This window comes from Microcaecilia unicolor, chromosome 1 (assembly GCF_901765095.1).
Source record: "Microcaecilia unicolor chromosome 1, aMicUni1.1, whole genome shotgun sequence".
NCBI classification, from domain to species: Eukaryota; Metazoa; Chordata; class Amphibia; order Gymnophiona; family Siphonopidae; genus Microcaecilia; species Microcaecilia unicolor.
The window spans coordinates 712,215,321-712,239,022 of record NC_044031.1 but is presented as its reverse complement, the minus strand read 5'-3'; the positions used below and the strand labels follow the sequence as shown (position 1 = coordinate 712,239,022).

The 23,702-nt window shown below is 41.3% G+C and overlaps 1 protein-coding gene across 1 annotated transcript in view; it reads right to left on the bottom strand.

Moving 5' to 3' along the window:
• Positions 1-23,702, bottom strand: part of MYO5A (myosin VA) — a 360,108-nt gene that overhangs the window by 194,291 nt on the left and 142,115 nt on the right. Inside the window, 2 exon segments of the mRNA XM_030189293.1 lie at positions 13,282-13,426; positions 16,628-16,799. Coding sequence (XP_030045153.1) covers positions 13,282-13,426; positions 16,628-16,799 — 317 coding nt within the window.

Sequence of the window (23,702 nt, the reverse complement as noted above, 5' to 3'; positions counted from 1 at the left end):
TAATAAAATCAGGGAACACATAGACAAACATAGTTTAATGGGACAGAGTCAGCATAGGTTCAGCCAAGGGAAGTCTTGCCTCACCAATTTGCTTCATTTCTTTGAAGGCATGAATAAATTTATGGATAAAGGTGAGCCGGTTGATGTAGTGTATCTACATTTTCAAAAAGCTTTTGATAAAGTTCCTCATGAGAGACTCCTGAGAAAATTAAAGGGTCATAGAAAAGGAGGCAATGTTCTGGTGTGGATTAGGAATTAGTTATTGGACAGAAAACAGAGGGTAAGGTTAAATGGTCATTTCTCTCAATGAAGGATGATGAACAGTGGAGTGCACCAGGGATCACTACTGGGACCAGTGCTATTTAACATATTTATAAATGATATGGAAATCAGGATGACGAGCAAGGTGATTAATTTGCAGATGACACAAAACTATTTAAGGTTATTAAAAACACAAGCAGACTGTGAAATATTGCAGGAAGATCTTAGGAAATTGGAAGACTGGGCATCCAAATGGCACATGAAATTTAATGTGGACAAATGCAAGGTGATGCACATTGGAAAACATAATCCGAATCATAATTACCTGATGCTAGAGTCCACCTTGGAGGTCATCGCTCAAGAAAAGATGTAGATATGATTGTAGATAACACGCTGAAATCTTCTGCTCAATGTGTAGCGGCGGCCAAAAAAGCAAACGGGAAGCTAGGAATTATTAGGAAAGTGATGGTGAATAAGACCGAAAATACTATAATGCCTCTGTATCACTCCATGTTGTGACCACACCTTGAGTATTGCATTTAGTTCTGGTAGTCGTATCTCAAAAAAAGATATAGCGAAATTAGAAAAGGTTCAAAGAAGAGCGACCAAAATGATAAAGAGGATGGAACTGCTCTTTGGAGTGGAGGAGTAGACTAGTGGTTAGTGCAGTGGACTTTGATCCTGGGGGACTGAGTTCAATTCCCACTGCAGCTCCTTCTGACTCTGGGCAAATCACTTAACCCTCCATTGCCCCTGGTACAAAATAAGTACCTGAATATATGTAAACTGCTTTGAATGTAGTTGCAAAAACCTCAGAAAGGCGGTATATCAAGTCCCATTTCCCTTTCCCTCTCCTATGAGGAAAGGCTAAAGAGGTTAGGGCTTTTCAACTTGGAAAAGAGACGGATGAGGGGAGTGATGTAGAGTGAGTAGAAGTAAATCTATTTTTTACCTGTTCCAAAGTACTAGGGGACACTCAAGTTGAATGGAAATACTTCTAAAACAAATACGAGAAAATATTTTTTCACTCAGCAAATAGATAAGCTCTATAACTCTTTGCCAGAGGCTGTAGTAACATAAGTTAGTGTATCTGGGTTTAAAAAAGGTTTGGCTAATATCAGCACCTGGACTCAGGCTACTATAACTTAACTACAATGATCACCTTTATTGATACCTTTATTATTACTATCTTTTAGATCTTCTAGACTTTAAATAAGCAGTAAGTGTATTTTCACACTAGCTAAAATGGATGCTTTTTCTTTTTGTTCTGTTATATGGTTAAATTGCATGTTATAAACTTTCATGAAAAACTTTCAATAAAAAGATTTAAAAAAAAAAAGGTTTGGACAAGTTCCTGGAGGAAGAGTCCATGGTCTGCTATTGAGACAGACATGGGGAAGCAACTGCTTGCCCTGGGATTGGTAGCATGGAATGTTGCCACATTTTGTGTTTCTGCCAGGTACTTGTGACCTGTCTTGGCCACTGTTGGGAACAGGATACTGGGCTAGATGGACCATTTATCTGACCTAGTATGGCTACTCTTATGTTCTTACATTCTAAATAAACATAAATATAAGATGATAAAGACCCATTTGCCTGTGAAATTCTTCACCTCTTGTTCTTACCACCGAGTAAATCAGCTTAGAAAGTTACCATGCTTAAAATGCCAGCTCTCCCTCCTCCCATGTCTTTTCTTTCACTCTGAATCCTGTTTCTAGCTCTGTATTAGTCTTGAGCATGTTTAAATTCTGCGACAGTGCTGGCTTCCACTACCTCTGCCAAGGGCCTGTACCAGGCCTTGCCCTCTTCATCTTTGGTTCTTACAAGACCCTTATTTAATCCAACATCCACACCTCACTTGTGTCTTACTACCAAGCTTGGAACAAATCTACATAGCCATCAGTTCTGAGGCTATTGTCCAAATCATTCAAATACACCAAAGTAGGGACATAAAAACAGCCTTCCAGAATACATCCAAGATGAAACTCCAAAAAATGAACACAGAAATCAACCTTTATTTAAGCATCAATTTAAGCAGAGACTCAACATGGAGCAGTGTTTCAGCATAATATGCCTGCATCAGTAGTCATTAAAAACTCTCATCTGTATTTAGGTGCAATTTGAGTACACAATAAAAAGGTAAAATGAAGGAATACCCTCATTTTTGAGGGATAACTTGAATGAAAATGAGGGTCTACCTTCATTTGCCTAGTCACAGCAGAAGACACATAACATTACATGCATCCAAATGGCACTAGATGTATCAAAAATTTTCATAAATATGAAACAAATAACTTCTAGAATTTCTGTCTAATAGATCATTACACAGTGAAGAGAAGAGCCAGTGGAATAAGCTGACACACAATTTTATCTGTTAGCAAACAGACTCTGCGCTCTGTGCAACGAAAGATATACATTAACAAATATAAGCACTCCATTTGTTTAATTCTTGTGCCCTGAAAATGGCAAGGACAAATCAAGGTCAGGTACACACATCACATACAATGAGTTTATCTTGTTCGGCAGACTAGATGGACTGTACAGGTCTTTATCTGCTGTCATCTACTATGTATTTACTATGTGACTGTGTAAAAATGCAGGACGTACATGAGTGTCTAGCTGGTCAGTTTAATTAGGAGATATATAAACTTTTTGTCAATCTGGGTCTCAAGCAACTTTCTTCCTCCAATAACTGTGAAATGTCCTGTATAGATTATCAGAGAGCTGCAGAGTTTTAAATAAAGCCCCCTATGACAGTGATCCTAAAACTGGCCCCTCAGGGACCACGTGGTCTCTCATGAACATGAATGATAAATATGCAATGCATTGTGTATGCAAATATATATAAAGAATATTTGTTAGGGAAATCCTGAAAACCAAACTGACCAGGTGGTCTTTGAGGATCAAGTTGAGGCCATTATCCTATGGCATCCAATGGCTATCTACAGAGACAAAAGACATGCTGTCTACTTCTCCTGAGAAAAGGAGGATGCCCAGAAAGTGGTAACAAGTTCCAAGCAGCAAGGTATGTCACATATTGAAGTAGTCAAGGACTAATACTGCAATAATGAAGCACAAATCATCACCTGTTGACCGTTCAAAAATACAAATGTCCTAAGGGATTACCATCAACTGCTGGTTGAGATTAGTTGGCTGCTGACAGAAGGGAATACTGCTTTGAAAACTACATAGGTATTTCCAGGGCTTTTTTTGAGGGGGTACTTGAGGGTACTGAGTACCGGCACCTTTTCCACTCTGCTAAAATTGACCCATGGAATACAAGTTTTAATGATAGAGCTCAGGCTCTACACACCAATTCTGTCTTGTCATAGATTCTATGAGTGGTTGCAGGGGGTCTGGCTATTGTGGGGTGGGGCCCTCAGTGATCACCCCACTCCTAAAAGGTGGCCTAGCATTTGAGTACCAGCACCTTTTTTGCTAAAAAAAAAAAAAACCACCACCACACTGGGTATTTCTTTAAAAAATTCATAACCTGGAGAGTGTAATATAGGCTCTATATTGTTACCAGAGTGAAAATTCCATTAGCAGTCATGGAAATAACCTGCTGATTGCAGAGACGTACTCAGAATAGAAACATTGTTCTATTTCTATTACTAGAACTGATGCTGTTAGTCTACCTGCGAGCCTGAGTGTGTGGGTGTAGGAGTGCATTCTCAACCAAAATAAAAACTGTCTAGCAATGGCAATAAAAAGCCCTCCTTTGACTAACTTCAATGTATTTGTTTTAGAATACTGTGAATATTGTAACATTTCCAGATGTGCAGCTAATGAATGCTACATTGATAAACAGCACTCATCAAAAATATCAAACTTTGTACTTGTGAAGAAACAGTCAGGGGCATTTTCAAAAGAGAAGGACGCCCATCTTTCGACACAAATCGGGAGATGGGCATCCTTCTCTCAGGGTCGCCCAAATCGGCATAATCGAAAGCCGATTTTGGGCGCCCTCAACTGCAGTCCATTGCGGGGATGACCAAAGTTCACGGGGATGTGTCGGAGGCATAGCAAAGGCGAGACTGGGGCGTGCTTAACAGATGGGCGTCCTCGGCCGATAATGGAAAAAAGAAGGGCGACCCTGACGAGCATTTGGTCGACTATTTGGTCCATTTTTTTTGACAACCAAGCCTCAAAAAAGGTGCCCAAACTGACCAGATGACCACCGGAGGGAATCGGGGATGATGTCCCTTTACTCTCCCAGTGGTCACCAACTCCCTCCCATCCTAAATTTTTTTTTAATTTTTTTTTGCCAGCCTCTATGCCAGCCTCAAATGTCATACCCAGCTCCCTGACAGCAGTATGCAGGTCCCTGGAGCAGTTTTAGTGGGTGCAGTGCACTTCAGGCAGGTGGACCCAGGCCCATCCCCCCCTCACCTGTTACATTTGTGCTGGTAAATGTGAGCCCTTCAAAACCCACCCGAAAACCCACTTTACCCACATGTGCCCCCCTTCACCCCTTAGGACTATGGTAGTGGTGTACAGTTGTGGGGAGTGGGTTTCGGGGGGGGGGGGGTTGGGGGGCTCAGCACACAAAGTAAGGGAGCTATGCACCTGGAAGCAATTTCTGAAGTCCACTGCAGTGCCCCCTAGGGTGCCCGGTTGGTGCCCTGGCATGTGAGGTGGACCAGTGCACTACAAACGCTGGCTCCTCCTATGACCAAATGCCTTGGATTTGGTCATTTTTGAGATGGGTGTCCTCGGTTTCCATTATGGCCGAAAACCGGGGACGACCATCTCTAAGTTTGCCCATCTCAACATTTAGGTCGACCATCTCTAAGGTCGACCTAAATGTTGAAATTTGGGCATCCCTGACCGTATTATCAAAACGAAAGATGGATGCCCATCTTGTTTCTTTTTTTTATTTTTTTATTTTATTGATCTTATAATTACAAGTTATACACACTTGTAAAGAAACACAGAAAGAAACACTTCCATAACATAAATTCTTAGGTAAACATATTTATCACAAAGATAATAATCTTATCATTCTTCCTTAGACCTCTATAAAACTGAGAGAGGGCGGTAGAAAGTTAAGGAGAATCTTTTTAACCACAATAATTAAGAATAAATCGGCTTAACCATACCACAGCGTCCCTGTTCGATTATGTCCCTCAGTGTGTTTTAAGCCTGTAAAATGCACTGGATATTTTCCTGTTTTAATTATGTCTGAAGTGTATTTCTCATATTTGGCAAGTAGATGGTGCGTGTTTATGCTTAAAGCTGTTACAGAGGCCTGACTTCTCTTTCTTTTAGTTAGCACACAGATGATAAAAGTGCCTGTAATGATGTAACCAGTTATTATTTGAAACTTGGATTGTTCTGGGCTCTGATTGGCCTGGAGTTTTGAAATTACCCAGCAGTTGTTGCTGGCTGTTGCTTCAGTCTTAGCCTGGAAGAAGAGGGAGACAAATCTCTTTGCTAAGGCTTTGTGAACGATTATATGTCCTGATCTTCCCAGGTACTGTTTAGACAGTATATAGATGTGTAGTTAGTTTTCTTCCATTTTCCAGTTATTTGTTACTGTTTTGCTATTTGCACACTGTTAGAAGTTCTGAGAATAAACACATTTGTTTGTTCATTCTGCCTGTCTGGACTGATAAAAAATCCTAGTGGTTTGTGTGTTGAGTCTGTGCTTTCTGGGAACTGTGGAACCACTGGGAGTGTGGCCTCCAGTAACCTAGAAATCACTGGGGATAATTTCAGAGCGGGAGACTCGCCCAGATGCGGTCATCACCCAGTCGGTGGGAGGAGGGTGCTAGTGTAGAGAACAAGTGGCAGGTGCAGGCGGACCTGAGATGTGCTGGGGAATGAGTGGCCGTGGGGTAACCCCAGGTGGGTGGCTAGGTATTTCATGAGAGTACTCATTTAAAAAACTGCAATAAACATCACACACGAAAAGAATTATACAAGGCACTGTACAAGAAAAGCACTGGGATCACAACCCTAACAGAATTATGGAACTGAAGATACATTTTATTTGTTACATTTGTATCCCACATTTTCCTACCTATTTGCAGGCTCAACATGGCTTACATAGTGCCAGAGATGCATTTGCAGACTCCGGTGTTAACAAATACAGAGTGATGTTGAGATAAGATAAAGTTCATGTGGTACAGCCACATAAGGTCAACGTACAGCAGGAGAATTGTGTTTTGTGCATTCCGTATTTTAGTTTTGTTGTGTTGCAGAGATCAGGCATTTATGTTGGGTTGGTAGGGTATGCCATTTTAAAAAGGTAAGTTTTTAGTGTTCTCCGGAAGTGTAGGTGGTCGTACGTGGTTTTCAAGGCTTTTGGTAATGCGTTCCACAATTGAGTGCTTATGTAGGAAAAATTGGATGCGTAAGTTGATTTGTATTTGAGTCCTTTGCAGCTTGGGAAGTGCAGGTATACATACAAATTCTTGTAGGGTCTGACCGGTGTGAACTTGAATTACACAGTTATCTCTTTGTATTTCCCTCCCCCTCTCTACTACTGAAATTGTACTTTCCTCCTTCACTGGCATGTCTTCCCTTCTATTTTATTTATTTTTATTTGTCAAATTGATATACAATATCCAAACAGTATCACATCACCAGGATACAAAAGTAAACTCAGAAAAATACAGGTAATTAATATTCCTAGAAAAACTTCTAATCTTCGTCCACAATAAAAGGTAATCAGATCCAAGATACGAAAGGAAAATAAAAAAAAAAATTACCTTCCGGAGATTCATCCCTCCCACCTGTTAACCTCAGCCACTTATTAACAGTGAGCATAGGAACTACACTTTAACATGCTCTTCCACTCTGGCATTCAAAAATTCTTCCAATTGTTTGGGCTCAAAAAAACACTGAAATTGTTTACCCTCAAACATTATTATACAGTTACAAGGAAAATATAACACAACTAGCACCAAGAGCCTGAACCCTGGACCGCAAGGCCAGGAAGGTCTTACAACTTGCCTGTGTTCCTCTTGCCAAATCAGGAAATACCCTAAATTTTGAACCCATAAACAAAGACTCCACATATTGAAATGAAAGCTTTAATACAGTGTTACGGTCAGGTTCAAGAGCGAAAATGTGGTCCTCTGGGTAATAACCTCCAGGGAAGACTCCAAAAAAGTATTAAATTCAGGTCCCCTTCACCACTAGGCTGAGTAACCACACTGTCGGAAATCCTAGGGCATGGAATATACTGAGCTCTGGTGATAGATGGCGAAGAGAATCAGGAAGCATATTTAAAATTTCTACCATATATTTCTTGAACACTTCCAACGCAGACAACAAAGGAGACATTGGAAAATTCAGGAGTCTCAAAATTAAGCCTTTTAGACGGGTTCTCTAAGTATTCTAAAAGTCTTGCAACAAAATTCTTTTCCTTAATTGAGACCATTTCCAGACTTTCCACTGTCTGCATTTTGGATTTAAGAGAATCGTCAAGGGCTAATTGGCCCGTTGCCTTAGCCTGCACCACAACTGTATCAGAAACAGAAATTAAATCCTTAGTATTTTGTCTTGTAATATCCAGAAGGGAAGTTTGCATATTACCAATAGCATCCCACAGTGACTCCAGTGTCACTACGGCTGGTCTCACCAAAACCCAACTTGAATCAGAAGTAGTTTGACTACCAACTTCAGCTGACAGTACCTTCACCAAGGATCTTGTAAGCATACTGATATTCTGAACTCAAAGTTGTACTCACAGGATTTTTGTCACTGGGTCACTCTAGCTGTTTCCACTCTAACTGCGAAGCTACTTCCTGGTTGCGGGGGAGCCACACGTTCCACAGGGCTCAAAGACGCTCCACTCAAACTGCTGCCCAAGGGTCCCACCTCGGGCAGAGGTGAAGTTGTAGCAGGGGAAGAAGCTGGAAGCATTTGAAAATGTTCCAGAGTTATCTGCCTCATCAGAGGTATAGAGGAGGGAGCTGGGGGAAGCTCACGGATTTTGCCTCTCCTCTTCCCCATTCTGTCAAACTGAGCCTGATTAAGCAGCAACACGCAGAGAGTCAGAGCACCGTCAGGTATGTCTCTCCTCACAGTGCCATCTTGGATCCCCTGTGCAGTAGTGTTCCCACGAAAGACTCCTGAAGAAATTGCAGAGTCATGGAATCGGAGGTAGGGTATTATTATGGATTAAGAACTGGTTGAAAGATAGGAAGCAGAGAGTAGGATTGCGTGGCCAGTATTCTCAGTGGAGGAGGGTAGTTAGTGGGGTCCCGCAGGGGTCTGTGCTGGGTCCGTTGCTTTTTAATGTATTTATAAATGACCTAGAGATGGGAATAACTAGTGAGGTAATTAAATTCGCCGATGACACAAAATTATTCAGGGTCGTCAAGTCGCAGGAGGAATGTGAACGATTACAGGAGGACCTTGCGAGACTGGGAGAATGGGCGTGCAAGTGGCAGATGAAGTTCAATGTTGACAAGTGCAAAGTGATGCATGTGGGTAAGAGGAACCCGAATTATAGCTACGTCTTGCAAGGTTCCGCGTTAGGAGTTACGGATCAAGAAAGGGATCTGGGTGTCGTCGTCGATGATACGCTGAAACCTTCTGCTCAGTGTGCTGCTGCGGCTAGGAAAGCGAATAGAATGTTGGGTGTTATTAAGAAGGGTATGGAGTCCAGGTGTGCGGATGTTATAATGCCGTTGTATCGCTCCATGGTGCGACCGCACCTGGAGTATTGTGTTCAGTACTGGTCTCCGTATCTCAAAAAAGATATAGTAGAATTGGAAAAGGTACAGCGAAGGGCGACGAAAATGATAGTGGGGATGGGACGACTTTCCTATGAAGAGAGGCTGAGAAGGCTAGGGCTTTTCAGCTTGGAGAAGAGACGGCTGAGGGGAGATATGATAGAAGTGTATAAAATAATGAGTGGAATGGATCGGGTGGATGTGAAGCGACTGTTCACGCTATCCAAAAATACTAGGACTAGAGGGCATGAGTTGAAGCTACAGTGTGGTAAATTTAAAACGAATCGGAGAAAATTTTTCTTCACCCAACGTGTAATTAGACTCTGGAATTCATTGCCGGAGAACGTGGTACGGGCGGTTAGCTTGACGGAGTTTAAAAAGGGGTTAGATAGATTCCTAAAGGACAAGTCCATAGACCGCTATTAAATGGACTGGAAAAATTCCTCATTTTTAGGTATAACTTGTCTGGAATGTTTTTACGTTTGGGGAGCGTGCCAGGTGCCCTTGACCTGGATTGGCCACTGTCGGTGACAGGATGCTGGGCTAGATGGACCTTTGGTCTTTCCCAGTATGGCACTACTTATGTACTTATGTACTTATGTACTCCTCTTCTATTTTATATTATACACTGTAGATTTTGATCACCTGAGACATTCTAACTCCAACTAATAAAGAGCTTGATGCAAGAAAACTGGGTATCATAATAAAGAAAAACACGAGATCATCTCCAATAATAGAGGTGTTGGTACCAAGTGATTATTCTGTGCATCAATAGGAGAAGAAAAGATGTTCAAGTACCAATCAATGCAGTCAGAGATCACAAGTGCTACAGAATGATACTTCAATATTTCCTATCGTTTTGGGTGCCACATATTTGATTAAAAAGAACTTTCAAGCACACCTTGGTGAGTTGCCTATACATGCTACCTCTTATGAACTCCAGAAGGAAGCTCTCTTTGGCACAATACAAGTATTACAAGTAGCACTAGCACTAAATTTCAAAGAATGAGGTCATACTCCATATACCCTGGTTTAGGAATGAAGTATGCGCAAAACTAGCCCATCTGGAGACACTGCACCGGCAAAAAAAAAACCACTCAATAGGTTTTTTTTTTTTTTGCCAGTGCTAAAGCATTTTTAGCTCTAAAGAGGTTACTCTGGAGCTCTTTGAGATTTTTTCCACCCACTATTATTAATATATTCACAAATGTCTGATGCAGATTTCAATCTAATTGAGGATTGAATTTAAATTACATCTTGTGTAAGTAGGAATTGGGACATCCAGGTTGGGACATTTGTAGATTGTGTAGGTATAAGGATGCTTGCAAATACACATGTATTTGCCGTCATGTACAGCACAGCACTGGTTTCACAAACTGACATGTTCTTAAAGAGAAGCAGCCTCACTCACGGGCCCTTTAACTAAAGCTTAGTGCGCACTAATGGCATTAGTGCTAAGGGCCAGATTCTATATATGGCGCAAAAAAAAAATCGGCACTGAAATAAATCACTAGTCTAGAAGCTGTGCTTAAAGTTAGGCGTGGTTTATAGAATAGCACTTACTCCCAGGAATCATGCCTAACTTTAGGCACAGCCATTTGTACCAACTGAAACACAGTACAAATGAGTGCACCTACATTAGGTGCATATCCCCTCATCGGTCTATAACACATGGGAATGCCCCCATTACTCCCATGACCCTCCCATTTCTGTACCCCCGTTTTCAGCTGTCACGTAAATTTTAGGCGCGTCTAAATTTATACACATAAATGACAAATCTAATTAGGGCCAATAACTGCTTATTAAAAAGCCAACTGTTGGCACTAATTAACTCATTGTTCAATTAAATTGCGCATACAAATTGAGTGCGTGCCCAAATATGGGTGTACAATTTTTGGCAACTTTTATAGCATTAGGAGGTAAATGCTGCACATCCTATTTTATACCTAAGGGCCATTTAGTGCATGCTAATATCCATTAGTGTCCACTAAGTTTTAGTAAAAGGGCCCCTCAGCGTTTTACACATGTTAAGTGCCAACAAATGTGTGTGTGTTTAGGTGCCAATCTAGCCACTTACAGAGACAGCCATAATTTCCTTAGGAATGGTATTCCATAATAATGAGCAGAAACAAGAAAAAGCTTCATCCCATGTCTCAGCATGCTTGACTTTGGAGACTTGTTCTAGCACCTAACATGGCATGGGAGGAACTCAAGGCTCTTCCCAAATCCCTCATTCTAACAGATATTACACAGAATTCATGCTGCAGCCAGTCCTACAAGAAATTTGTGAAGGACCACGTATATTATACTGGATTTTATAAGCCAATAAAGCCAGGTAATGTACAGTGTAAGAGGAAACTTTCTGGTTTTCTTAACATCTCCACTTTCTCCTGGCATGTTTCGCTCTTCCTCAGACCTGTAAGAGCCCATCAGGAATTTTGACAATGAAAACTATGACTTTCTTCTTAAAGCCTGAAAGAATCAATTTCAAATCACATAGACTTGGTGTGTTTAATAATGTAAACCACTTTAAATGGAGGGGGAAGATATCACACAGCGCTACGATTTCCTCAAATGCCACAGTGAGGACACTCTCATGCCCTACCTGACTTCTGAAGAAACCAAAAGCTGCTTTAACAACAGGGAACAGGTAACACCATTCCAGCAACCAGTATTTTTTTTGGACATAATTATTCCTCTTTCTTCTCTGTACTCCTGGTTCAATCAGCAGATCTGGAGCCATAGGGTCTTCGAACATAACTTTACTCCCCTATTTCACATTCTGCCCAACAAGCCTAGTCTGGTCATTGCAGCAACAGTCCTGCAATCATGGCTAGTGGCAGGGCTTTAACAGTTTAACCATACTCTCCTGCTTTACAAGCTTTACATTGGGTTCCCATCCAATTAGATTTAAACTATTTGTGCTTGTTTATAAAGCATTGTCTGGTTCAGCTCCGTTATATTTGGCTGAAGCTCTTCATGTTTACCATCTGTGAGATGCCGGGTGAGGGTTATGGGTTGGCCCCATCAATAGCAGAATTGCAAACGTAAAATAAGTGCTTTATTAACTTATATATGAGGCCTGTTCCTTCACAGGCCTAAAACCATCTCTTATCTTAAGAGGGGGAAAAGATTTAGCATGGGCCTGTGACTGTCACGCTCCAAATACAGTTTGTAGTTTCTCTCTTTGTATTTCCAGGTCTGGCTCCAGCCAGACCTCAGAACAAAGCTCACAAATCTTCAAATAAAAGGCTGGCTTACCTCAGCCAGATCACAGCAGCTATAAGTGTTTAGTAAAGGTGTATGCTGGGGCTTCAGTTCTTCCTTCCCTAGGCCTCCTTAACTTCAGCCTAGCCCTGTCTTTAAACTCCCAGGTATTGACTCTGCCCCTCCAGACTCACTTCCTCCCAGGACAGGATCAGTGCTCTTAAGGTGGCCCAGGCCAGTTAGAGAGGAACTTTTCTTAAGGGTGAGGGGCAGTGTTCTATAAACCCTGTCACATCGTCCATCTTGGGCATTGAGGTTGGAAGGAATTTGTCAGCGCTCGATGCCCTGCACGAGTAAGTGGTGCTATGTTGAAACTCGAGAGGCAGCCTTTTACACAGCAGTAATGGACTGCCTGGGTATCTCAGTTTGCTTATGGACTTCTCACAGTTTAAAAAAGACAGTTGAAGGCCTATTTATTTTCTTATGCATTCTCAGGTGAAGCTTGATACACTTGCATTTACTTTTGGGAGATTTTGACTTTGGTATTGTTTCTATTGTTTCTTTGGGTCTCTCCCCCCTCCCCCCTTTCAATGTTTTAGAAGTATTGTTGTCAGTATTTTGGGAAATTTGGGATTGATGCTGTCTTAATGCTTAATATCATTTTTAATTATATATGTACTTTGTAGCCTGCCTAGTTATAGGCAAGATAGACAGATAGTCCTGAATCTGGCAAGTGGTGTCACTCTTAAACAAGGTTCACTACTCTATTCCCCTGCCATCCCAGACAGCAAAAAATCCACTGCAGGACAAACCAAGGACGTTCCATGTGGCAGTGCAAAGCATACCACTAGACTCAATATTTCTCTTAAAGAGCAGATAAAACAAGATTAGCAGTTTTAACTCCACATTCTATATACTAGCATCACTGAAAAACATGAGCAAAGCTAAGATTCTTCAAATGCTGTGGTATCTTGTAGTAGACTAGTCCTGTGATTGGTTAACTGTCAACCCCTGAAGCTTTCTTGTACTATTACCAAAACTTTATGATGAAAAAGGAAAGCTTGACCAGAAACCAAAGTAGCCCAATCATGGAACTGAGCTCAAGGGACTCCCTTTTACAAACCTGGCCATCTGCTTATATGCTTCCTCAGCCACAGCAAAGATATGGGGATCCATATCTCCCATATTCTGCCCACTGTATGCATGGATGATGTCTTCCCCATAGATAGGCAGCTGCTCATAAGGGTTAATGGCCACGAGAACAATGCCTAAAAGGGAAATAAAAATCAAAGTAGAAACTCGAGAAGTGACAGTATTATACAATATATAGGTATCATTTAACTAGAAAGTAAACCTTACAAATTAGAACTCAGTCAGGCTGCAGCAGGCGAGGTAAAATGCACGATAGATGATATCTAAAGTTTTTAATAACCTGACGAAATTGAGAGATTTGTGTTCCAGACAGAGCAAATGCAATAACGAACAGCCAGACTTATCAGAAAGGAGGTAATAGACGAATTTGATGGAGGTTTTTTTTTTTCCCATTCCACTAAGTTGCAGACCACTATGACCTGTTTTGAGCTGAACTAAGAGATGCTAAAGCAAAGAGCCTCTGCATGATCTTATCTCACATAGGCAGTATAAGACACATGGACCCAGCAATTAACCTCACTGGTCTTTCTATGAAGTAAAACAAGTGGCTATTCCTGGAGCATCAGTAAGAGGCCAGGGCTCCAGCTCTGTTAGAACTGATACACGATGTTCCTGGCAAGCTTTGTGGAGCCAAAAAGAAAGCCCAGAGTCCTTGCAATAGCACATTATCTTCATTAGTGTGGGAAGTGCAAAGATTGAAACCTAGGGTTTGCACGAACAGAACTAAAACAAACAAACTGTTTTAATGTACTGAGAAAGAAGCAAAAAAGAAAAAATAAAATCACTAATCTGAGCCAGCAACCGTATCTGGATGGTAATGCAAGAGGAAGTCTGCCATGATTTTAAAATGTGGTGAATCAGACTTTGAAACTGAATTGATAAAATAAAAAATAATTTATAAGCTCAAATTCAAAGCATCTTGAACAGCCACAGGCATCATCTGAATGTGGACATGAGTAATAAGGAATTAAAATGATTCCCTAAAGTATTACTCAGGGTGGTAATTAGGTAAAGCAGTTGTTTGACATCTGTAAAGGTATTCCAGGCAGACTACTTAGTTCCAGCCAAGTTTTTCTTTCTTGTCCCCTAGTGGCTGGTTTCATCAAGACCTCCATTTACAGAAGTGCCATGTTAGGCATGTGGAAAGGCAGTGGCGTAAGACCAAGTCTAATGTCCACTTGCCCCTTGCAAGGACAGGATGAAATCAAATTGTTGGAAGATTTCTGTTGCTAAACTGAACGTTTTTCCTAAGCTTATTTTATTTTATTTCTAACTTATTTTATTTTATTTTAATGTCAGAAAGTATTTTTTCAAATGTCAGAAAGTATTTTTTCACGGAGAGAGTGGTGGATGCTTGGCATGCCCTCCCGCGGGAGGTGGTGGAGATGAAAACGGTAACAGAATTCAAACATGCGTGGGATAAACATAAAGGAATCCTGTTCAGAAGGAATGGATCCTCAGGAGCTTAGCCAAGATTGGGTGGCAGAGCCGGTGGGGGGAGGCGGGGCTGGTGGTTGGGAGGCGAGTATAGTGCTGGGCAGACTTATACGGTTTGTGCCAGAGCCAGTGGTGGGAGGCGGGGCAGACATACGGTCTGTGGCCAGAGCTGGTGGTGGGAGGCGGGGATAGTGCTGGGCAGACTTATACGATCTGTGCTCTGAAAAAGACAGGTACAAATCAAAGTAAGGTATACACAAAAAGTGGCACATATGAGTTTATCTTGCTGGGCAGACTGGATGGACCGTGCAGGTCTTTTTCTGCTGTCATCTACTATGTTATAAAGACTAGGGAGTCTGATCCAAATAAATTGTTTAATATTTCTAAGCCACCTTCTCCAGTCAATTCCTGCCTCTCTCCAAATATCTATGCAAACTGTTTGTCAGAAAGGTTTTTGACAAAAGCCAGTATTGTTTCTCCCATTGCTCAGGAACTAACAGTGCTGTTTTGGGATTTATCAGAACCTCTAGATCTACTCATATGCAGTCACTGTTCTGCCCAGCCTTCCCTTTTACCTTAAAGAAGTCTTCATCTACAGTCAATAGTGCCCTCACCCTAGCAGATTTTTTTCTTCCAGGTCTGGCCTGCTTCCTTTTTTTTTTTTTTTTTAAAGTAACATTAGCACCTTGCCTCTGGTGTTTTTCCATTCATAAGGAGCTGTCAGCATGCCACTGTTTGTCCTTTTCTGAAACAGGCTTATTTTAACTCCCAAAACGTGGAAACTACCAGCTGATCTTAAATTTTCAGTTTGCATCTAAAATTTGTGAGAAGGAAGTGCACCGACATCTTGGTACTTTCTTAGAGTGTACTAATGCCCTCCATCCAAATTAGGTAATAGAAGTGTAAAGAGCCACAAATGGAGCCAGATTCCAAAGGAAGCAGTTTTATTCAAAGATCCGACACAGCCTGTTTTCCGTCAAATGCCTGCATCAGGGGTCTGTCAGAAAAAAATCACGCACAATTTGTCTTCCCATGGGGGTCTTCACTTTACAATAACAAATGAAGACATGAAAGCAAACCTTTCTGTATCTCTATAGGTCTTCCTATCTATTGATATGAAAAAGAGTTGCTTTTGTATCTTCATTTGTTATTGTGAAGACCCTCGTGGGAAGACAAATTGTGTTGCGATTTTTTTCTCACAGACCCGGACGCAGGCATTTGCCAAAACATGGGCTGTGTCGGCTCTTTGAATAAAACTTCTTCCTCTGAAATTTGGCTCCGCCTTGTTGCTCCATCTGTGGCTCTTCTATTACCTCATGATTCATTGTGTTGCTGCTTCCCTCTGATCTGCTTTTTCTCTCCATCAAGTTAGACTGGTTTCCGTCTAGGCTACTGCACAGAGTCACTTCTTTGTATCTTAAATGAGATTTGGGGTTATCTGAACTATGGGCAGCTTGCCTTGATTATCTCATCAGATTTACGTGACACTCGATTTAGTCAATCCTGCATTCTCATTGCAGTGCCTTCTAGAAATAGAGGTTCAGTTTATCTATGGCTTGTTTCTTATCTTACAGATCATAGTTTCTCCAAACTAGTTGAAGCTGAATCCTCAGCAAATCTTTTCTCTGTAGATGGGGTACCTCAAGCTTCAGTCCTTGCTCCTGTCCTATAAAAACCATCTTATTACCTTCTTGTCACAGTCATTCAAAGCTTAGGCTTCAGTGTTAATCTATTTGTATATGATATCCACATTGTTGTGGTTTTTTTTATTCTACACTATCAAACTTTCACCACCTTGACTCTTGCCTGGACGCAATCTCTGACTAGATGCAGACTAATAGGTTGAAGCTTAAAAGTCAAAGGCCTGGATAAATACTTACCACAGTATGTATAAATAAGTTTTGAGTCAATAAAACGGACTTTAAGATTGTGCAGAACAGCAGGCTCATGGAGGTAACTGAGTGCAGTGAGGTCATTTTCACCTACAAGAATGTCCGGATTACGTAGAGGGGGAAGTTCCTTTGTCTTCGGATCTAGACGATATTCAAAGTCCTTAAAGAAAATAAACATATTCAAAGTAATGAAGTAGATAGTTGGGGTTTTGGATTAAAACAATGATTTTACTTATCTTCATTTTCTTAGGTAATTCATTAGTAGTGATTTACTTCAAGACAGGGCTCTATGGTGCTCTTCTCTTGTGGGTAGCAAGTTTTAATTCTAAATGAACCAAATCACAAAGGACCAGATTCAGTAAATGGTGCCCAGTTGAGCACCCTTTACAGAATAGCGCATGACACAAGGACTTAAACCTGCTGAAACCAGATGTAATTCCTGGCGCCCAATTTGGGCGTACATCCATGGTATTCTATAACACTGCGCACAAATTTCTGGAGCACCCCTGTCCCGCCCATGCCCCTCATATGGCCATGCCCCCTTTTGGGTTGTGCACCATGAGATTTGGGCATGCAATTTTATAGAATAGCGTGTCGCAACATGCGCATGCAAATTCGAGTTGGTGCCAATTAACAATAATTGATTTTGTGCCCATTTATTGATGTTAATTGGCTCATTACCCAATGTAATTGTGTGTACATCTCAGGATTGCACCCAAATTTGAGCACCCTTTATAGAATCCCCTTGAAAACTGTATATAAAAGTTGCTTTCTGACTGATCACAACTATGGTCTATAAAATAGCTAGGGTGAAAGGGGAGCGAACGAGACGTTCATTTTGGAGGTTTAGTAGTTAGTTTTGCAGATCAAGACCACAGTATCCACTAGCAACAGAAAAAAACAAAAAATGTCAGTTGTTCAATGGGCAGAGCATGCACAGCATGGCTCGTGGCATTCTTTCCAACCCTTGCGGGTGTATGTTAGCTGCATGTGCCTCTCTGACCTGGAGGGGAGAGGGTTAAAGCAGTTTCAATGGAGCAGCACCCAAACATTCTGCAGTTATGCAAAGAATAATACAAAAAAAGAAACAAAATACGATAACATAACCAAACTATTAGGTGTCACTGCCAGATTTCAGAGGATGGCTTTTATAATTTTACTCTTCCATGGCAATAGGTATCGTCGTGCTTTTCCACCACTAGTAGGCAATGCACATGGCAACAGACTACATAGTTTAGTTTCTAGGGAGTAATTCTACAAATAAGATGCTCATATTTATGTGGCACATAAACGAGTAAATGCCAAAAATCCACTTAAGCACTTTTCTGTAAATGTCTGCCTGTTTTACATAGTGCATTTTTTAAAGGTGGGCATACACATGTAACATTAAATACTATAAGTCACACCTGCATATCAGGTATCTAGATGCGAACATTTACACCAGCTCTATGGCTGGTGTTAAGTGTTCATGCCTAACTGAATATATGCGTATATACACAGTTACGCTAGTGCCTACTTTTCCTTTAAAAGTCTCCTAAACGTAGAAACACTGTTATAACAAATGTCCTCTAGGTGACACTGTACATAGCAACCGTTAAGAAACTAAATGGTTCAGTCATTATGTTTCACAGTGGAGTTTACAACAAAGAATATAAAATACCAAGCAGGGAAAACATGAAGAGCATGCCTCATTATTGGAATTATTTCCAATCCCTGTGTGTGCGTTTCTGTGGTGCCTCTGTGCATCATGACTGGGAGAGTAAAGGACAGAGGCAGTCTGAAATGAGCACTTCCCTAACTGAAGAAAGTCTCTCAACACCTTCCCCTTAATTCTATAAAAATCACCAAAAATTGCACATGCAAATTTGGGTATGCGCCCAATTTGTGCATGCAGTGTAACTGAACAACAAGCAATTATTGGTGCAAATTGAAATATTTGCAAATTTAGGCACGTGATCTGCGCCTAAATTTTACGCACGTCCTGGAAAAGGGGGTGTGAAAATGGGAGGGTCACGGGCGTGTTATCATAATATTTATATGTTAACCCTCTCTGATGTATGTTTTAGTATGTAAGCCACCTAGACACAAACTTTGATAGGTGGGATAGTAAACCCCCTAATAAATTTGAATTATAGAATAAGGGGTGTTCCACACGTAAACACAGGCAGAAGCATTTGCACCACATTTTCTTTGGTGCAAATGGAAACCTAAAGTGATGTGCGATCCCTGAGCTTAAGCGCTGTTCTATAAATCATGCCTAACTTTAGGTGAATAGTGCTTAAGTGGATTTCTTTCTGCCCTGATTTTTAAGCACTATTTATAGAATTCAACCCCTTAATGCATAATTTCTTTTCAACATTCTATTGAATTATGAAGAATAGAAACGGTACTCTTCATCAATAACTGTGAACAGACGAATTATATAATACCGATGTTAAAGCACATCTAACATAATCCAGGAATAACATTTGAAAATCACTGACTAATTGGTTTAATCTCAGCTGAGCAGAGTAAACTAAAAACTTCCAGCATCCTGGGCAGTGTCACATTCAGCATTGCTAGCTCAGCATGTTAGGTAATGATTTACTTATCTTCAGGGTAGGTGATTCACAAAATAACTTGCACATTAACTACGCCTTACACTGCAACGCCAGTGCATGTCAACAGAGAACAGGAACCTGTTTTCCAACAGCCTCATGCAATAGACTATGTGAAAAATCAGTGTTATATTTTTAAGTTTTTTCACTTCTGCGTTCTTCCCATGTAATAACCTAATTATATATAATAATCACCTAAGTAAGAATTCATATTAAAATGTAAGTTAAAAAAATAAAAAATGTGGTAAACTAGAAGTAATATTTAAAAAAGAAAGCAAAGTTAACTTAAAATGGAAATAAAATTTATGTGCAACTTCAGCAATAAAACTGAAGCAAAGGCCCCAATATCGAGCCGGCAGCCATCAGCGTTTTGCTGATCATCACTGGCATTATACTCGGAAATTCAATGCTGGACCGTGTCCAAGCTCCAGTACTGAATTTCTGGGTATATGGAGTCAGCCAAACTAAAGCTGGTTAAGTGCAATATTTGGCACTTAACTGGCTATAAGCCACATAAAAGACAGGACTGCCTCTTAACTTTAACTGGTTACATGTTCAATATTGCACATAACTGGTTAAGTGCTGACTCCACCCATGGAATGCCCCAAAGTAGCTGGTTTCGGCTTGGGTGCTAAACAGACATTTTCAGCAGCACTATCCAGTTAAGTGCCATTGAAAATGGCCGATTAGACCAAACAGTAGAACGTAAGCAGTAACACTGGAGCAAAAAAGTAACCTAATACAAAATTAAAGTTCCAGTAACAATTTGCGTGCTCATTGAAAAATGAAGAAAAAGCCCTCAGAAACCGTGGGTAAAATACCCAGGGTTTAGTGTGCGGTTATACGAACTCTTATAACACACACCACGATTCGGTCATTGGGCTGAAAAAACTTCATTCTAAAGTAAGCTTGCAATTTTGTAGCCTTTTTTATACTTTCATTGTTATTGTTGTTTTTTATTTTTTTATTTTCAAATACATTCTTTTTCTTTTCCACATTGGAGTAATCAACTCAAATATCTAATCACCAATATATAGCAGCAGAGCATAAAATATTGCGCTACTTAGCTTTAGAATCAGGCACTCTTTATTAGCCGTTCTACGGGAACCCGTTTCGCCTAGAAACGTGGCTTCTTCAGGAACGGAGTGCTTTAGAAGTGTTTAGGGAAGCACAAAACAATTCAAAAATACGGCGGTTTCTGAGGGCTTTTTCTTCATTTTCAATGAGCACGCAAATTGTTACTGGAACTTTAATTTTGTATTAAAATGGTCGATTAGCCCTGGACAGGGATTTAGATAGCCAGGAAAGGCTCTTGGTCATTGAAATAATTTTGAATATCAGGCCCTAAAAAGTTAACTATACCGCTAGAGCCCTGCCCCGGGGTATCCTATAACATCAGGCTGAACTATTGTCATTTTCCAAGATTTATTTGTTACAGTGGTGGAATAAGAGAAACCTAAAAGGATGCTTTCCCTGGATCAGTTAAATATGCTGGTCCTTCAGGAGGGGAGGTGGGGAAGAAGGCAGTGGGTTCAGGGGCTCTCTGGTCTGAAAGGTTCCCTGTGTTAAAGGGGTGCCCAAGGCAGGGGATCTGGAGGCTGTGGCCCCACTGTTTCAGGATCTCACCTCAAGGGTTCCCCCACCTTGGGGATCCCATACAGATTTTTGTTTAATTTCCATTGCAGTCAATATAAAACAAACTCTTATGTTGCCTTGAGAAATGAAGTCACGTTTCAACTCCAATTCTGAATGCAGCTCCATATACATTAGTGCAATGGCTTACTTCTCATTTAGTGATGATTTTTTTTTTTGAGTACCAGGCTATATTGGAAGTAGTTATAGTGCACACAAAAGAAATCATCACTAAACTGGAATTAAACTGCTACACTGAGATTACAGCAGGCCTCAAATCAGGAATCAAAGTTTCTCTGTAGATCGTACAACCACTCAAGAGAAAATTGCATTGGTTACCAATCAAAGAACGTATCACTTTCAAAATCTGCACGACTGTTCATAAAATTATTTATGGCGAGGCACCAGGATACATGACAGACCTCACTGACCTGTCAACCAGAAACATCACAAAATCTGCACAATCATACCTAAACCTCAACTACCCCAAGCAGCAAAGGACTCAAATACAAATCCATCTATGCATCCAGCTTTTCGTTCCTAAGTGCACAACTATGGAACGCATTGCCAAAAGCAATAAAAACTACGTTCGACCACCTAAATTTTCAGAAAGCACTAAAGACAGATCTGTTCAGAAGAGCATACCTCACCGACCCAACATAAAAATACCTGGTCACTTGCGACACAATGTAACCAAAGACCGTAACAGACATTACCTGACTCTTCTTCCCCCTTTTCCTAAGTTCCCCCCATCTGTACCTATCATACATGTACCTCATTCCACCACAATATCACTTTGTATTCATTCATACCATGTATTTGTTCAGACCGGAATCAGCTAACGCCGTTAATGGTTATATGTAAGCCACATTGAGCCTGCAAAAAGGTGGGAAAATGTGGGATACAAATGTAACAAATAAATAAATAAATAAATAAATAAATAAATACTTAGAGGAAAAACAAATATATTCCAAGAACTCCATTCCCACATTGTGCTTTGTTAGAAGCCTGAATTTAAACCAACTGGTTTCCAGCTCTACTCCTCAAGATCTATCATCAAGTCTGGCCTTCAGGATGTTTGTAAGGCTACATAAGTGATACATCCCTCTGGGTATAATAAGCAATGAGTTTATACAGATGTTTCATAATTTTAGTGTCATGTGAACCAATGGTCCATCTAGCCCAGTATTCTGACCCAAGGCATCTACCCCTGAGAATCAACTGAAGAAGTGCTCCGCCTTTGCATTGGCGCGAGACGCCATCACGTTGAACTGCGTGTCACAATTGCTGCTATCATTGCCTAGGACCCCGACTTACCTCCTGCCTCCGGAGGCTGGGTCCTTGGCAGTCTGTTGTTCAGGGTCCGTTCCTGGTGCCAAGAGCTCTCCTCAGGCTGTGCACTCTGCTTTCCCGCTGTCCTTCCAGGTCTGGCCAATGCTGGCTTCCTTAGGCGCAAGCATGCCAAAAAGTCGGTCTTAAAGGGGCACTAGCTGATAGTTCCGGGACATGGGATAGTTAAAGTCAATACTGGATCTTTATCAGGGCCTTTGCAATGGGTCACCTAGTTGCTCCCAGTGTGTGTTGCAGCTTCCCGATTCCTTGTTTCCAGCCTTACCTCCTAGTTCTTGCCTGTCTCCCAGTCTAGACTTGCCTCGTTCCTGTCTCATCTCGACCTTGTCTTGCCCAGCCTGCCTCCAGACCAGCCTTGCCTTGCTTCCAGTCCGGCTTGCCCTGTCTCCAGTCAAGCCTTGCCTCAGCTCCTGCCCGCCTTGCATTATCTTGTTTCCAGCCTGCCTCGCCTTGCCTCCTGTTTCTGCAGAGTCTTTAGTTCCAGATGAGCCTCATCTACAGCACCAGCAGAGCACTGTGCATAGTACCACTGACTTGTGCCAAGTCTGGGTGACTCACCTGCCACCAGTTGGAGACTGGATAACCCTCAGGTTCACTGGGTAGTGCCAACTTGGCTGCAGCCCAAGGGCTCACTTTTCCTGAACTGCAACACTGAGGAGGCCCCCAGCGGTCTACTAAGAGTTGAAAGGCCTGCTGCCCCAGTTCCCACTCTCCCTGATTCAAAAGAGAGCAATTGAATGCTTGAACGGTATTAATATAGGAACAAATCTCTTCCAGAGAAGGGGAAATGGTAAAACTAGAGGACATAAACTGAGGTTGTGAGGTGGGGAAACATTAAGAGTAATGTAAGGAAATTCTTTTTCATGGAGAGGGTGGTCGATGCCTGGAATGCCCTCCTAAGAGAGGTGGTAGAGACAAAAAGCAGTGACAGAATTAAAAAAGGCATGGGATGAACACAGAGAAACTCTATTTAGAAAATAAATGGTATAAAACTAAAATAAAATGTTTAGGATAGGATGGAAAGGGTTTCAATGGCAACTTCAGTAACTGGAACAGAGGACAGTGACTTTTACACTCTGGGTCCCGTAAATGACAAAACATATACGGATAGGCTGGAGTGGGCTTTGACGGCAACTCCAGTAGGTGGAACAAAAGGACAGAGTCGGGTGGACTTCCAAGGTCTATGCCCCAGAAACACCAATGAAAGACTCATGATAAAGTATATAATATCACACTCGTTGATTTAATCATGGGCAGACTGGACTGTTCAGGTCTTTATCTGCCATCACTTACTATGTTACTATGACTGAGAAAATCTGCTTGCACATTGTCCTTACCCGCAATATGGACCACTGAAAAAGCCTGCAGATATGCTTCCACCCATCGGCAGAGGTTCGCCACCTCCAGGGCCAGCACCCGACTCCAGGTCCCGCCTGACTGTTGATGTACGCCACCAATGTCACATCTCACCACTTTCCCTTCCA